At 42.6% G+C, this 17,357-nt stretch overlaps 1 protein-coding gene across 1 annotated transcript in view; it reads right to left on the reverse strand.

Moving 5' to 3' along the window:
- Positions 1–329: 329 nt before the first annotated feature.
- Positions 330–17,357, reverse strand: part of adamts9 (ADAM metallopeptidase with thrombospondin type 1 motif, 9) — a 61,906-nt gene continuing 44,878 nt past the window's right edge. The window contains exons 30-39 of the mRNA XM_053652729.1: positions 10,982–11,152; positions 10,486–10,686; positions 9,420–9,549; positions 8,811–8,905; positions 8,599–8,693; positions 8,165–8,298; positions 4,157–4,248; positions 2,988–3,092; positions 2,040–2,144; positions 330–1,361 (exon numbers count right to left, since the gene is read on the reverse strand). Coding sequence (XP_053508704.1) covers positions 2,055–2,144; positions 2,988–3,092; positions 4,157–4,248; positions 8,165–8,298; positions 8,599–8,693; positions 8,811–8,905; positions 9,420–9,549; positions 10,486–10,686; positions 10,982–11,152 — 1,113 coding nt within the window. The 3' untranslated portion in view covers positions 330–1,361; positions 2,040–2,054. The remainder of the gene's footprint in view (positions 1,362–2,039; positions 2,145–2,987; positions 3,093–4,156; positions 4,249–8,164; positions 8,299–8,598; positions 8,694–8,810; positions 8,906–9,419; positions 9,550–10,485; positions 10,687–10,981; positions 11,153–17,357) is intronic.

The raw sequence follows: 17,357 nt of genomic DNA on the forward strand, positions 1-17,357 counted from the left end.
GAATTTCTTAACATAGTCTTGGATAGCTGTTCTCTCATAAAACCACTCTTGCTTAGACACTCTTCACTCCCGTCTTATCTTTCCGTGGACCTTTATGGTTAACGTTTTAATTGTTGTATTGTTTGAATTTTGCAAAATATAGGCATATACTATATTTTAAACATTTATCGACAGAATTCAACATCTGCCCTGAGACTTCCACGTATGAAGTAAACAGGTTTTCAGGGGGTTTTTTCCCCTCAGTACTGGGAAATGATTTTTTTTTTTTTTTTGTGTGTGTGTGTGTGTGTGTGTGTGTGTGTATGTAGTATTAACACATTCACTCCAGATGTGGTCAGGAGAGATGAGGATGAAACAAACTGCAATACCCCTTTTATTTTAAATATATATATATATACACCCGCCCCTTCACTGTATACACTTTCCCACATACACGAACTCACAGACACCTACGATTGGTTAGTGCCACTCTGATTGACAGTAATGAGTAACGCCATTCCTCCCACCCACAGAGCACGGCCGATTTTGCTCTCAGACCCCTCAGTCGACGTTTTTATTCTGCTATTCCGTTCACAATCGGAGTCTTGCCTAACTTTATAGTTGTGTACGTTCTGAGCCTTGTTTGTCCACTGATATATGCGGCTTACGCTGTCTGAAACGTTACAATCAGCGAAATGTTTTCCACCTGCTGATGAAGGTTACATTCCCAGAGCGACTTCCCTTACCTGCTTCATTCTCTAGACTCATTCTGAGTTGCCATTTTGCCTCCACTAAACTAATCCCGCTTTTAGCCTGTCTTTTAAGATTATTTCTTGTCACACATACTACGAGATGATCCCAAATCAGACATCTCATCCTCGAATGATAGACCTGTGATTCAAGAAAACTACATTCTGCTGACATCATCAATCGGCGAGATCTCCAGAACTCTAGCGAGGTCGGTTAGGAAAACCTGACTTCCTTTCTACAGCACCCACAAAGTCTTAACCCTCCACGGGTCGTATGTATGGAACATGAAAGCGTAGGATGTAAATACTTTTTCCCCCATGTGTTATTGTGGAGCTGCTGGTTTCTTTATGTCCTACCCACCCTGATGCAGAAGAGTTTTCAATGACGAAAAACACTTATTATAAAACCCAAAACACGCGACAATTCACAAATGGCTTTGTTAACATTTTAAATAATTGTATAAAAATAAATGTGGGTTATAATAAATAATTCAACACGATCTGTACATTACATACACCAGCTGATATTTACATATGGACAGCAGGAAGTCGGGATGGACGAGGAGCGTTCTTCGTTGTCTTTATTGTCTTTAGCACCAAATAGAGAGGAGAACCCCAAGAGAAGAGAACGTCCTGAAGAAGAAAATCAGCAAATGGTTTACTTTCAAGGCTGATCTCACTTGTTTCAATCCTTATCCCATTTAGTTCTACAGCTCTATAGGTTGATACCTTTTGCTGCACAATCCCAGTTCCCTAAAAGGTCAGACGGGTGTCAAATTAAAGGAAAAAAATGGTGGCTACGTTACGTTTGGGGGTATTTATTTATTTTGCCAGCTTGATTTGCGTGCACGTGTCCCTTTAGAGGAAAGCGTCACTGCAAATCAATAGAAAGCTCTTCTGACTGATCACTTTTATCCTATGATAAAAGTATCTATCCTGGTGGGCGTGGTCACTTCCAGGATGACCCCGCCCCCATCCCCAGTGCTTCGAGAGCTCACTGAATGGTTCGGCGATGATAAAAACGATGTAGAATCAAGTGCTACGGCCTCCGACCTAACCCAGATCTCAACTCAGTTGAACCCCATTTAAGGTTTTGGAGCGACGTTTTGGACGGCTCTCTCCGTCACCTTCATCAGGACGTCGACAAGAACGGTGTCCGTCTCGACAGTGCAATTCCAGAGACTTGTACAATCTGTACCAGTGTACACTGAAGCTGTTCTTGTACCACTCAGACACTTAATGTTTGTTTTTTCCTTGAATTTGTCACCCAAATGTGTTGTCGTTATAAGAATGAAGAATGTAAGTCTGGACCTGTAAGAAGGTTTCTCATGAAACTTGGATGAGAAGGCCTGAACTGGAAGATGGAGTGCATTTGCCACAGTAGCCACCACACATTCCTGTCACTCTACTGCCATCCTGTGAAACAAGAAAGGAACTGCACGTCACAGGCCGTACTTAAAAACTGCATTTACAATGAGTGTTAAACATGGAATATTAAAGATTATTAACACAGCACTGCTCTTGCGTTCTCAGATCTGTCTGGTCAGACGTCACTGTTATAAATCAAATGACTGCTTTTAATGCATCCTTCTAATACATTATTATTATTATTATTACTTATACAGTACTGACACATGAACTCTATGTAATCTAAGTGAAATAATGAAGAGTTTGGGTGGTAAGAGTAACTCTGCTTGGCATATAACACGAACCGTATAACACGAACAAATGACAATGAGAGACATTAATTCCAGGAAATGGCATCACACGAGAGAAAAAAAGCAGGCTCTCGTCCGCATAATGAACCGATCCGCAGGATTCTCTGCAGCTCTCGACTTTAACACATCTGACTTTCTGTCCACTTTCCTCTCCATGTGGAGCGCTTTTCATTGCAAACCTTTTCACTCCCTGCCAAAAAAGGCGCCCCTGACTGATTTCAATTACAAACACAGAAATGGAGGTCTTCTCGTGGCAGCTGCTCAATAGTGCTCCCTGGCTGTGCACTTGAGGCTCCTGAAGAGGGGGGCGAATGAGGCAATGAATGTTTGGATGGAGAGAAGAAGTGTGTTCAGGGAAGGGAGGACTTGAGAAGGTGTATGAAGGGACGTCAAAATAGAGAAGAAGAGAAAGGAGTCAGGATTAGAAAACTCGACAGTGAGGATTATAAGCAAATGACTGGGTTCAGGACGAAAGCAGGATCAGATTAACGCATCACTGGTACGTTTTCTCGGCACTTTCTCGACATTACGAACGAGGTACCTGGGACTTGTGGATGTCCGCCACGGCGTAGTTCCCTTGGGAAATCCACTGGGTATTCTCAGCCACCTGGAAGCCTGTTCCTGAGAGGTTGAGTCGGAATCGGCCCTGAAGATCCAGAACAGAAATACACTCAGCGAGTGAAACCTCAAACAGGATCCATGTTAGTCAGTCAGTAGTGAATCTTTTTCATATAAATGGTATTACGAAATATAAAGGACATAACCATAGTACCCAACCAAGGGTACTCATACTGTGAGGGCAAATCGATGACTTGAAAATTGCTGTTCGCCGACGATCTCCATTCAATCTGACAGATTTTAAGCACTTTTACCAAGAATGGGCAAAAACATCAGAATCCAGATGTGCAACGCTAATAGAGATATATCCCAGCTGTAACTGCAGCCAAAGGTGGTTCCACCTAGTATTGACCCGGGGGTGAATATTTATACAACCAACCAACAAACATATGTATCCTACATTCTTATGGCGTTGACAATTCCTAAGTGACTGCCCTGGCAGTACCTGCTAAAAATAAACAAGAATAAATAAATAACTGTATAGGATGTTCACGGATCGTGGATTGCTTGAGACAGCTAAAACGTAAAGAACCGATATTCACTGAAATACATGTGTACTGTTTGAATGGGATGCAGCGACAAGCCGAGCTACGCTTCCTCTCTGGTGACTCGGGTAAAGGAAAAGAGGATAAGAGAAAGTCTGTTCCAGAATGTTTTTCTCTCATCTGGGGAGCTGAGAGACGGAGGAACACGATCGAGAAGAGAAAAAGAAACCGAGTGCGGTTGAGAGCTACGAAGAACACGAATATCAAAATATAGGATGGATGAAAGAGTGAAGACTTGAGAAATGAGTGCCAGATGTCAAATAGGTCGCTGGTTTAAAAAAAAAAATTTGATCGGGCAAGACCTGCAAAAATGCACATGCACACCCACACACACACACACACACACACACACATTCCTCTTAAACTCTATACATTTCCCATTTCCTTCTAGCTTCTTTAATCATCCCTGTTTCTGGTGCCAGACAATGCCCCGCCCCCCCCCCATGTGTGTTTTATTCACTGCATGCTAACAAAGCCGTGATCAAGACTCTAGTAACTTTCTAATACATTGCCAGGATGCATAATTATCTGGAGGAGTTGTTCCCACCTGTGGGCAGCGGGCGGCGCTGTAGCAGTCTCCTGCTGTGGCGAAGGGAACCTTATGACCTTCTCGAGTGTACGAGTACTTCCAATCTGTGGCTAAAAAAAAACCAAACAAACAAACAGAAACAGAGGAATAATTTACCCTGCTAGATTTAGACAGTGTGTGTGGCTTAGTTGCTGTATTTATAACACTTCGATAAGTTTCTAGTGCAGTTATTTTTGAGCTCTGGGATTGTAACCATCCCAAATCTGACCACTTTTCCTCTCAGAGGTTGCCACCTATGGCATAATAAGGATAAGTGATATATAAGTGAAACATAATACGAGGGCAATTTGAACCAATCAAGTCCTTGCCTTGTAATCTTGAGCTTTTTAGCAAGCGCAAACTGCAATCTTGAAACCATTAACCCCTTCATGCTTGGACCTAAATGATTCCTGGGCAGGCGCAGGGAAAGGTTAGCGCAGCAGGGAAGGCTACGGGGTTTTTTTTGCGTCTGACGGCTCCTTGACATTAGACAGAGCTGTAATTAACCACAATGTTTATTCTGGATTTGCTCATGACCCCACTTTCTAAACAGGTCCTCCGCTGAGAAGAAGATTAGTGTCATTAACCTCTCCAGATGCCAGGCTAGCAATCTCTGACCTAAACAGGTCACATGGTGGGAATACATACCCTCATACACTAGGCTCCTTTAACCTTTCAGGGGTTTTTTTATTATTATTTTCATAAAACTCTTCAAAAATTCTCTTGAATATGTTTTCTGGTGAGAAAGGAGAGCTCATGTGAAGTTAGAATTCATTTTATAGATTGGCGTTCCAAAAATCATGGCTATACCATCATGGAAGTATCTAGAAGAATGTGCTCGTACCATCGTCTTGGCAACATTGTAGTGCCCGAAATCTTTTAGAGCTACCATCATGGTAGTGTCCAAAAACAGCCATTCTACCATATTCTATAATCACGGTATTGTCTATAAAATCGTGGTTCTGCCATAGCAGAACTACCATAATACTGTCCAAAACCATGATTCTATCATGGTGAAACCATCAAGGTATTGTAAAAAACAAACAAACAAACAATGAGGCAGAAAAACAATGGCCATGGTATTACCATCATGGTAGTGTTCAAAAGGTCATGGCTCTACCTTGGTACTAACATCATGGTTATGTCCAAATGGTCAAGGTTACCAAAATCATAGCTCTACCATGATACTACCACCTTGGTCGTGTCCAAAAAACATGTTACTTCATCATGGTTGTATCCAAGAATTCATTGTAACACCATCATGGATGTGTGCAAAAGGCCATGGTACTACCATCATGGTTATGCCCAAAAGGTCATGGTACAACCAACATAGTTGTGCGCAAAAGGTACTACCATCATGGTTATGCCCAAAAGGTCATGGTACAACCAACACAGTTGTGCGCAAAAGGTACTACCATCATGGTTATGCCCAAAAGGTCATGGTACAACCATCATGGTTGTGTGCAAAAGGCAATGGTACTACCATCATGGATATGTCCAAAAGGCCATGGTATTACCATCATGGTTATGCCCAAAAGGCCATGGCTCTACCTTGGTAGAACACTACCACATCATGGTTATGTCCAAATGGCCAAGGTTACCAAAATCATAGCTCTACCATGATACTACCACCTTGGTCGTGTCCAAAAAACATGTTACTTCATCATGGTTGTATCCAAGAATTCATTGTAACGCCATCATGGTTGTGTGCAAAAGGCCATGGTACTATCATCATGGTTATGTCGAAAAGGTCATGGTACAACCATCATGGTTATATCCAAAAGGTCATAGTACTACCATCATGGTTATGTGCAAAAGGCTATGATATTGCCATCATGGTTATGCCCAAAAGGTCATAGTACTACCATCATGGTTATGTGCAAAAGGCTATGATATTGCCATCATGGTTATGCCCAAAAGGCCATGGTTCTACCTTGGTACTTGTGTCCAAGGATTCATGGTAACATTATCATGACAGTGCCCAAAAGGTCATGGTACTACCATCATGGTTATGTCCAAAAAAACATTATCATTGTATTGTCCAGAAAACAATTAGTATAAGTAAATCAGGTGACGAGTTATGGTTTGGCATGCTGAGTATTTTCCTATAGCATGCGTTTGTCTATAAAATAGCAGCTATGTCTCAGGGCCGCGGCACTGCCACACGACACGGCCTTTCTATAATCACTGTTATTTCCTCTCCCTTTCGTGGAACACGAGCCACATGTTTTGCTTTCGCAGCAGATCCCTCTCTCGGCCATCCGATCGCACGGGTAGTGACGAGAGGGTCCGCTAAGATCGATTTCGCTTCATATCTTCAGGACTATGACGCACGTGCGAAAAGGAACGTCCGCCATGGCTGTCCCTCAGGGAGACGGTTTGGATTAGCACCGTTGCTTATAAGACGTATGCTTTGCAGAAACTGAAAACTGAGCTCTAAATGCTCCAGTATCTTAATGTTATGTTGATGGCAAAGCTATTATTTGAGTCCATTAGACTGAATCCAATAGGCATAGTCATATTTCTGCTTTAAAACTCCTGCCAAGACAGAAAAGTCTTCTAGCCAGTCTTTGGAATGAGGCACAGCGAGAGGTTTCACATTTTTTTGTAGGATAGAGAAGTTCAGACGTGCTCTTTCCTCCAGATGTGGACTGTGGTGCGCAGCTTTTCAGATCAGCTGTGTGTGTGTGTGTGTGTGCGATCTGTCAGTTTTGGACGAAAGCAGATACAGCTGTTGGAGAATAATACTGCACTTATACTCAAGCTCACATGGTGGGAGAAATGAGCCTTCAGGACAAAAACTGGAGCTGTAGGATTGCATTATTAATGCTTATACTGAACAGCAATGGGGGCGCGGAGGCTTAGTGGTTAGCATGTTTGCCTCACACCTCTGGGCATGGGGGTTCAAAACCCACCTCTGCCCTGTATGCGCAGAGCTTGCATGTTCTCCCCGTGCTTCGGGGGTTTCCTCTGGGTACTCTGGTTTCCTCCCGCAGTCCAAAGCCATGCGTTGTAGGCGTACTGGCATTTTCAAATTGTCCGTAGAGTGTGAACCCACTGCGATGGGTTCCCTGGGATAGACTCCAGACTCACCTGCGACCCTTTGTAGGATAAGTGGTACGGAAAATGGATGGATGGATGGATGGATATTGAACAAAAGGACTGGACTGCGTCTGCTGATAAGTTAGGAATAAAACTCTTTGGAGCATGCTGTAATATGAAAATAATCAACGACAGGCTGGTGCGATGGGGCCCAATGCTAAAAGATTTAAAAACTAAGAGGGGATAGAGCTCGCCCATCGTTTATGGAATCAATTGCCACTGGACATCCGTCTTGTTCCCTCAATTATCGTTTTTAAAAAGAGGATGAAAGCGTATCTCTTCTCCCAGGCATTTTAATCTCATTTTTACTCTCTATTTGGTTTCATTTAAACCTACTTACTCTGTTCAGCACTTTGGTCAGCTTTGCTGTGTCTAAATGTGCTATATGAATAAAAATTTACTTACTTACTTACTAAGAGGAATTGCTGACACTGGAGACTCCTTCCACGACTGTTTATAGCTGCTTTAATGCAAGTGATAACAGGAACCAACTAACTCTCGGATGATCCGCAACATTAAATGTAACTATGAACAGATAACAGATTTATTAATGAATCGTTCTTTAAATAATAAACAATGCAACTGCTGTGTGTTGTGGGCAATTTCATCACTGATTACTTTCCTATGACAGCAGACCCTGTCGTGATTTATTCCTGTAGCCTTCACTGGATTTCGCTTGTGTTTTACATGACAGTATCCTAAAGCACATCAGTAAGTCTCACGATTTACCGAAAAATGATTTGTTAGCTATATTTCAGCCAGATTCAAGCCTGCCTTGCCCAATCGATCACCTTTGATCTGAAGCGCGAGTGTAAATGAGGTTTTCTTTTGCCGAACCATCGTTTAATCTACTGCAGCGCGTGTGCCAAGGAGCGTTTGACTCACTGATGACGGTCATCTTGCTCAGGTCCAGTCGGACCCGGGTGAAAGTGGAAAGGCCAGCGGCTGTGTAGTCTCTCCGGCACTGGCACTCCTCTCTGTGGATCAGATTTGATGGACACTGCGTGGGATCCATCAGCCTGGACAACACATTTACCGAGAAACACAGTGAAATACAAGTTTTGCTGATACAATCATTAACTGTATCAGTTAAAACAGCAATGAAACTATTACACACACAAAAAAAAAGCCACGTATAAATACGTATAACTATTTATAATCTAACTAGAAACGCTTAAGGAACAAATTCAACAGCCCATAGCAGCCAACGATAAATACAAACGTTTCTCCTTTATGCGCTGTATTTCAGTGGATTACAATGTTACATTTTAAAGAAGGTGTGGGGGTTTTTCCCCCCCAGACACCTCTTCTTTACCTACCTGTATGCAAAAACCTCAGAGAAGTTCTCGCCCTCTCCGGTCGTGAGAGTGATGTACTCTTTCGGACTTTCCGTGTGCATCTCTGAACAGTAGATCTGAAGAGAGAGTGGAAAATCGAGAGAGAGAGAGAGAGAGAGAGAGAGAGGAGGAATGAACTGGGATGAACAGTAACTGGATGAGTGTGAGGCGAATGTGTGGCGAACGAGTCTCACGTTACGTGCTTTGCCCTGTACACTGAGAAGCTGCTCTCCGTCAGATACAACACCGTTCTGCATCTGCACATCCCTGCAGCTAAACGGCAATATACCTGAAAGACAGACACAGAGAGAGAGAGAGAGATACAGAGGGAGAGAGAGAGATGGATGCTTGGTCAGGACTGTACTTACATAGTATTTTTTACATTGAGTTAAGGTCATTTATAATACTTTAAACCGAGCGAGTCCTGAGTGTGGGGGTGAGGTGCACAGCAGCTTAGCGGTTAGCATGTTTGCCTCGCATGTCCGGGGTTGGGGGTTCAAATCTCGCCTCCACCCTCTGTACATAGAGTTTGCATATTCTCCCCATGCTTTGGGGTTTCCTCCCGGTACTCCGGTTTCCTCTCCCAGTCCAAAGACATGCACGGTAGGCTGATTGGTGTTTCCAAATTGTCCGTAGTGTATGAATGTATTGTGATTGTGCCCTGTAATGGGTTGGCACCCCGTCCAGGGTGTCCCCCACCTTGTGCCCCAAGTTCCCTAGGATAGGCTCCAGGCTCCCCAGTGTAGGATAGGCCGTATGGAAAATGGATGGATGGAAGGATGGATACGGTGTTTTACACTCACAGTCTGGGTTACTGCATGACCTCCGAGTCTCTGGCTTCGAGCTGGAGTCACACTCATCACTGAGCTCCCCTTCTTCTGAATAACACTGCACCATGCGCTCCATCCAACCATCAGCACAGCTCACTGAACACTGTATACACACACACACACACACCAGACAGTCTATAAATAACCTGAAACAGTACACTAGACATAAGAGATACACTAGGATCTAAAAGTCTGAGCCCACTATGAAGACCTGTTTTTATTTCATCATCTATGAGGACAACAGAAAATAAAGCAGTAGGGGAAACAACACACGACATAGAATTCCATAAAAGAAAACCTTTTAACACTGTGGTGTAGGATCTGAAAGAAGAAATGAACCCGATTTAAAATAAAGTAATAAATAAAAGGTTTAAATTCCACGCGGCTATTAAGCGTTCCTCGATCAAATTCAGAAATATAGATATTTTTTCTTCAGTAACATGCATCACCTGTGCAAGAGTAGATCGGATTATCAATAACTGGGTGTTATTAAAGCGCACCTATTATGGTTTTGAAACCTGTCTAATTTTGTTTTAAAGGTCTCATATGATAGATTTACGTGCATCCGAGGTCAAAAAACACTTTAAGGTGCTCATAATTTAAAGTGCAGCATCACCTTTTTTAACCAGTGTCACAAACGACTCGTTAAATGTTCCGTTCTAAAGGATTCATTCTAAACTCCAACTTTCAGAGAGCATACTCTGCTCTGATTGGTCAGATATCCCAGTCTGTCATGATTGGTCTACCGCTGTCAGCGTGTTTCAAAAAGGAAACGCCCACTACCGTACCGAGGCGGGGTTTTTGTTACAAACCTACATAGGTTAGTACAGGAAGTAAAGTCTGGAATCACTAACGACTCGATTCAGCTGTTCAGAATCGATTCCTTCTTTTGGGAGTCGGTAACTCCCTTTGTCGTGCGCTTTGATTTTGGAAACTTTGCAGATGTTTTTACACTCACAAACAGCTCGATAACACACTGCATGAAAGGTAATATTTGAAAAACTATAATAGGTGCACTTTAAGAGGTAAAAGCACTCACAGGTCCCCAGATGCCCACTCTCCAGCTGTACACCTGACTTGAAGGGCACGAAGGTAGTCTGCACGCTTGGTAGCTCTCAGGAGGTGTCCCCGGGCAGTTGGATGACCCGTGGTGGCTGTATACGTAATTCTCATTCCCAGAATGCACTTCGCTGCAGGAGACCCGCCTCCTCTGGTAGCCCTGACCACAGGTGACAGAGCACTGAGGAGGAAAACAGAGAAAACACACAAACTGATGGAAAGGAACCGCTAGAAATCCATTACAGACACTTTAAGGCTCAAAACGTCTGACAGATTTGCGTAAATCTGCAACAAAAACGTGATATTAATTCGCACTTCCTCCTCAGAGATTGGACAGCACTTTCAGATGGAAGACTTTGTAGCTATGTGCCTCAGTGTTAGTGTTCGCCTGACTGTGCGTGGATATGACGAAACCTTCAGGAAAGTCTAGGTAACTATAATGACCTTTTTTTTTTAAAATAAATAATTTTTTTTACCTCCTCCCAGTCCCCTGTGATCCAGACGAACTCGCAGGGTTGAGTGTTACACGGCTCGCTCTGGTTTGGTCTCTTCTGCGCCGAACAGTGCGAGTCGTGGATCTCGTCCCCGCTGTGATTCACACACACCACGGCGCGACTCGTCAGGCCAGAACCACACGTCACGCTACACTGTAACGACAAGCGATAACGCTGGTAATGAACCGTTAGCCAACGTCTAGATGATCAGGCTTAACAAAAAGAAACAATGCAGTGATTGGTTATGAGGCCGATTTGCATATTGCGACCTTTTGAACATTTATGGGTAAAAGGTCATCTCTGAGTAGAGCACATAAACACGTCAGCCTAGAACAACACCCAGGAAGAAGAATGAAGCAAAATACGGGTGTAATCGTGACCGTTTAGGAGCCATCCACCTAACAGCTTACGTGTGTGTGTGTGTGTAAGGTTCATGCACGTAGAAACATGAAGAACAACAAGAAGTGACATTACACACTCAAGCCATGATGCTTTTATACGTGTTGTGTGTGTGTGTGTGTGTGTATGTGTGATTAATGCCCTGGAGCTGGGCTGATTATTCTAGCTGTGTTTTGTGGGACGATGCCCGCTCTCACACGTCACACACACTGTAAAACACTTCAGCTCTGACGAACACAAACACAACATCTGCTTTTTCTCCAACTTCTCATCACCTCCAGGAGACAGGACTCACTGCAGCGGCGAGGCTATCATCACACTCTAAATCAAACAACGCAGACACACTGTATGTGTGCAGATTCGTATATACGCTCCTTACAAATTATGATTTCAACAGTCAAATAAGATAACAAGATCCCTCCTGTGCCCCATTCAGAGAGTTCACGAGAGATGTGTCATTTGGGCTAATACAAGAATCAGTCATGTCTCGGTTCATAAGCAGGGGAAAGATCATGGAATTAAACACGGTGTTATAGGAAAACAGTTAAAGACTGGGTGGGGTTATGTTGCTATACAACAGCAGTGTTTTATTTCTCTTATACTACAGCATTAGTATTTCCGTGCAACAAAAGGGTTTGCCCTATCACCAGGAGATCGCGAGTCCGAATCCCGGTGACGCCACAGCCATACGGTCGGACGCCAAGGAAGAAAAATCGGCCGTGCTGTCTGGGTGGGAGGGGCATTCAGGTCGTACACATGGCCACTAGCCAATCACAAGCATCTGTGAGCTCATGTACGTGTAAGAGGGCAGACAGCAAATAAAAATGCTCTCACGTCAAATATATTTGTTGTGTTATCATAGATATCATTGGTACGGCGACTGAATAACAAAACACGTCATGGGTCAAAACTGTGGGACGGCTGTTTATAGTTAAAATTTCTTCCCATTTAAAAACTTGACTATCAAATAAGTAAAAGTACAAAACCTTTTCAGGGTGCTAGGTTTGTCATCCAAACAAAATAACGAATAAATCAATCAATAAATACACTTTTTTGGGGTTTTTTTTTTACTGTTAAACTGTGAAGCTAGGAAGGGATTTGCGGTCAAATTTATTTTAAAAATCGTGTTAAGCCACGGTTCTATGCAGCAAAATGCAAGACAAGCCTTCTTAAAGTATCCAGAACGAGGAAAAGCGAAGACTAGGAACTGCTTCACAGAAAACATGACAAAAGAAACTACAACACTATCCTGCTGAAACAAAAACATAGAATTTGTAATGGTTTTAATGGATATATAATTGGAATTGTACTGGTTTTAATGGAAACTTTAATGGTCCCTGTGGGTCTCTACTGCTAATTTGTTGCCTTCTATTGGTGGCATGTTATGTCTAGCGGATACCATTAAGGTTTTAATAGATATATAATTGGAATAGTACTGGTTTTTAATGGTTAGCTGATGGTTTGTAATGGTATGTGTAGTGGAAACCATTAGAATTTCTGTAATGGTTTCTATTTATTAGTTCTTTTTTAGCAGGGTAGTAATATCTCACAGATCACACATATGCTAATGTAAAAATGTTGAAACTATACACGCTCTCAGAACAGAGACTTTACCGAGAGTTTCAGCTATGTTATGGACGTTATATATGAAAACTGTGTAAATCTTCATGATAAAAAAAAAAGGTACCATTAGTGTTGAGAGGTGCGTGGGAAAAGTACCTGCAGCTAGGAAGCCTATCACATGTTGTAAGTAAAAAAAAAAAAGCTTTTTTCTGCCCTAATGAACTCCAGCTGCTCCTCGTCTTCGGTGCTGGGCCAGCAGGAGACACGTTTCCCAAAGCAATGCTGCTCTCTGCTAATTGGACTTTTCTTCTCTCTGAGCTCTGATTCCACGCTGCTAGTTGACCTGGATCTGAAACCGCCAAATCATCGATTTCTTCGCTCCGAGAAATTCGGCATCTCTCCGACTGACACGATGCTTCGATACATCCGCAAAACAAAATAGTCCCTTCTATCCCTAACGTTATGGCATCTCTTAACAGCTGCTCCGTCACCAACCTCTCTTTATTCTTCTCTTAAAGATAATAAGACAAAAACAATAACTAATAAACGTCCCGAAGACGTCCCTACGGCGGAAAACGTATCTGCCGACTGTTATAAATCACTGACACTGGAGACTCCTTCCGTAAATGTTCTGTAAATAAACCTCTCCTGAGAGATAAACGTCACCGTATCGACGCTGCTATGTTTCTTTTTCTTTCCTGCATAACAACGCATTTTCAGCTGTTTATTATTAGTCTTCGGTTATGCCATACACCATAATGCGTATATTTAAATAATTCATCAACAGCACTCATATTACACCTCGAATCAGTCGTCTTTTTTTTCTTTTTTTCCCCCCGTGTAAATCTGGAGCTGTTTATTATCCATCAGTGATTAAATATATCAGAGCTATTTATTTAAGTCGGCAGCTTTCGAGCGCTCACGGCTTCCCTTTTAGTCTAGAGAACTTCCATTTAGGGGGAAAAAAGGAAACCACAAAGGCATATGATTTTCATCAGAGCACAATCTCCTGTTCCCTCCGTCCAGAGATTTCTCTCTCTCTCTCTCTCGCTCTCTCGCTCGCTCTCTCTCTCTCTCGCTCGGTCTCGTGAAACCCTCTCTTTGTGCTACACCACAGTCCTACAGGAGGCCAAACTCTCCGGACTCAGACGGGGTAAGTGATTAGCACCTTTTCTTGCTACCCTTCTGAAAATTCGGAGTGTTATATGAACGGTCACTACGGCAAAATTAGCGAATAGAGTTAAGTTAAAAGTTTTAAAGTTAGTACTTTATAAAGTTTTTAAAAAGTGCAAGAACCAAGCTTGTGTATGTCAAAACCGCGTACTTTGTATCTCTTTAGAAACGCAGCCATTACATAGAGACAACGTGGAACGAATAAAAAATGCATTAAAAATGTATTTCAAATGATTTCTTTCAAATAAAATCTTTAAAAAAAAAAAAAAAAAAAAAGTTCTTATACTGTCAACGTCAGTGTTTGTTCAGATTAGCAGGTGCTAGGAATGATGGATTTTCTTTAATAATAATAATAATAATCAGTCGTTTATATTAACAGACATTTGTTCACATGATGCTGAGTTCTGGGGAACAAAAAAAAAAGGAAAATAATCAACTCCGGCATGGTGGGAGTAACTCTGCTTCGCATCGACTCACATAATGAGCGAGTCCATCGTTGAGTGATTTCAACAAGTGATTTATCCCTCGCATACTGAGTTATTAAATGAGATTTATTTCAAACATGGCTCATCATAGCGCATAGCTTTGGCTCTGCTGGAAATATTTATTACCGTTAAGTAATACAGCTGTTCATTTGCTACAGTGGCGTCATCGAGGTTGTGTTGAAGGGTGCAAGCGCACTGTTCTAAAAGTATTAATAAAAGAGTAGAATATGTAAATTGGTGTCACTTGGATAAGCTTAGAAGTGGCTGGATGAATAGTGAAAAGTATCCGTTCCAGTGCAGTAGATTCAACAAAATACATTTTGGAGCACGGAGCAAATACAGCTATAATAATGAAATGTATTCCTGAAGAATTCAGGAGAAAGATCTGCTCTCCTCTGCTCGGGCTCAGGCAGAGATTGTGCGCCTGTGTGTGTTCAGTCTCGACATTAATAAGCACCAGACTACATCTGGGGTCAGGGCAGAACACGCGCATGGCGTGAAGGAGTTCTCGGTTCTCCCTGACAGATACACTGGTGTACAGACTCTGATGGAATGTGGAAGAAGTTGTGAGAGCGTTCAGATTTGAGTGAATGACAGAGTAGAACACAAGTTATGTAACGATCAACCAAAAGATGTAGATAGATGGACGGGTGGATAGATAGCTGGATGATGGACTGATGGGTGGATAGGACTGATCAGATGGATGGATGGATAGGACTGATCAGATGGATGGATGGATAGGACTGATCAGATGGATGGGTGGATAGGACTGAACAGATGGATGGGTGGATAGGACTGAACAGATGGATGGGTGGATAGGACTGAACAGATGGATGGATGATAGGACTGAACAGATGGATGGGTGGATAGGACTGATCAGATGGATGGGTGGATAGGACTGATCAGATGGATGGGTGGATAGGACTGAACAGATGGATGGGTGGATAGGACTGAACAGATGGATGGATGATAGGACTGAACAGATGGATGGGTGGATAGGACTGAACAGATGGATGGATGATAGGACTGAACAGATGGATGGGTGGATAGGACTGATCAGATGGATGGGTGGATAGGACTGAACAGATGGATGGGTGGATAGGACTGAACAGATGGATGGATGAATAGGACTGAACAGATGGATGGGTGGATAGGACTGAACAGATGGATGGGTGGATAGGACTGATCAGATGGATGGGTGGATAGGACTGAACAGATGGATGGGTGAATAGGACTGAACAGATGGATGGGTGGATAGGACTGAACAGATGGATGGATGGATAGGACTGAACAGATGGATGGATGATAGGACTGATCAGATGGATGGGTGGATAGGACTGATCAGATGGATGGGTGGATAGGACTGAACAGATGGATGGGTGGATAGGACTGATCAGATGGATGGATGGATAGGACTGATCAGATGGATGGGTGGATAGGACTGATCAGATGGATGGATGATAGGACTGATCAGATGGATGGGTGGATAGGACTGATCAGATGGATGGGTGGATAGGACTGATCAGATGGATGGATGATAGGACTGATCAGATGGATGGGTGGATGGATTAATGGGTGGATAATAAATTCACAGATTGGCATATAGTTGGATGAACTAATGAATAGACAGGTGAATGGATAGATGGATGGATAGATGGAACAGACAGACAGATAGACTCCACCTCTGATGGAAGGATGGATGGATGGATGGATGGATGGATAGATAGATAGATAGATAAACAGACAGATAAATAAAGTTCCGCTCAGGCAAATAGAAAGATGGATGGAGGATTCATAGATTGATCAATAGACAGACAGAAAGACAGAGAGACAGAGAGACAGATAGATAGATTCTTGCTCAGGCAAATAGATATATAGATATATAGATAGACAGACAGACAGACAGACCGATGGACAGATAGATAGATAGATAGATAGATTCTTGCTCAGGCAAATAGATAGATAGACAGACAGACAGGCAGACAGACAGATAGATAGATAGAAAGATAGATAGATAGATAGATAGACAGACAGACAGACAGACAGATAGATAGACAGACAGACAGATACATATACAGACATGGTTGGTTCCATGTTCATATGGATGGATGGATGGATGGATGGATAGGACAGACATAGACTACAGCTCCGATACACAGATGGATGAATAGACAGATGAACAGATGGAGGTGTAAACAGATATTCCTACAGATCTAAGCCTTAAATGTCCAGTAATTGATAAGTCCCTGAGTGGTCACATGACTCCCCATGCTAATCAATTAGGAAGTAACCGAAAATGTCCCTCTGACCACAGAACGGAGACTTTTAGGCATTTTCCCTGTATAAAGTACCTTACATACTGATGCATCAAACCTTTACTGTTTATTTCATGGAGTTTGAATGGAAAGCTTTGTCTCACTGCAGGCTCGAGTTAACTCACACATCCATTACATAATGAGTGCACCGTTTCAGAGGTGATGATTTATGAGGCAAAGGTGCGGCACTGTGAAGCTGTGCATCATTACACGCTGCTCTACAACTTGTAAAATGCTTTAATTGGATACAATCTGGGTACAGTCTGGTATGTGAACGTACAGAGAGAGAGAGAGAGAGAGAGAGACTCTGAGAGACAAAGAATAAGAAACTTGAAAATGTGAAGGTTCGATTGTGTGTACTGAACAGAATCCTCAGCACCAACATGCGAACGGGACTTATTGAGATATTTCGATTGACATATT

Source organism: Ictalurus furcatus, chromosome 21, assembly GCF_023375685.1.
Source record: "Ictalurus furcatus strain D&B chromosome 21, Billie_1.0, whole genome shotgun sequence".
Classification (NCBI taxonomy): domain Eukaryota; kingdom Metazoa; phylum Chordata; class Actinopteri; order Siluriformes; family Ictaluridae; genus Ictalurus; species Ictalurus furcatus.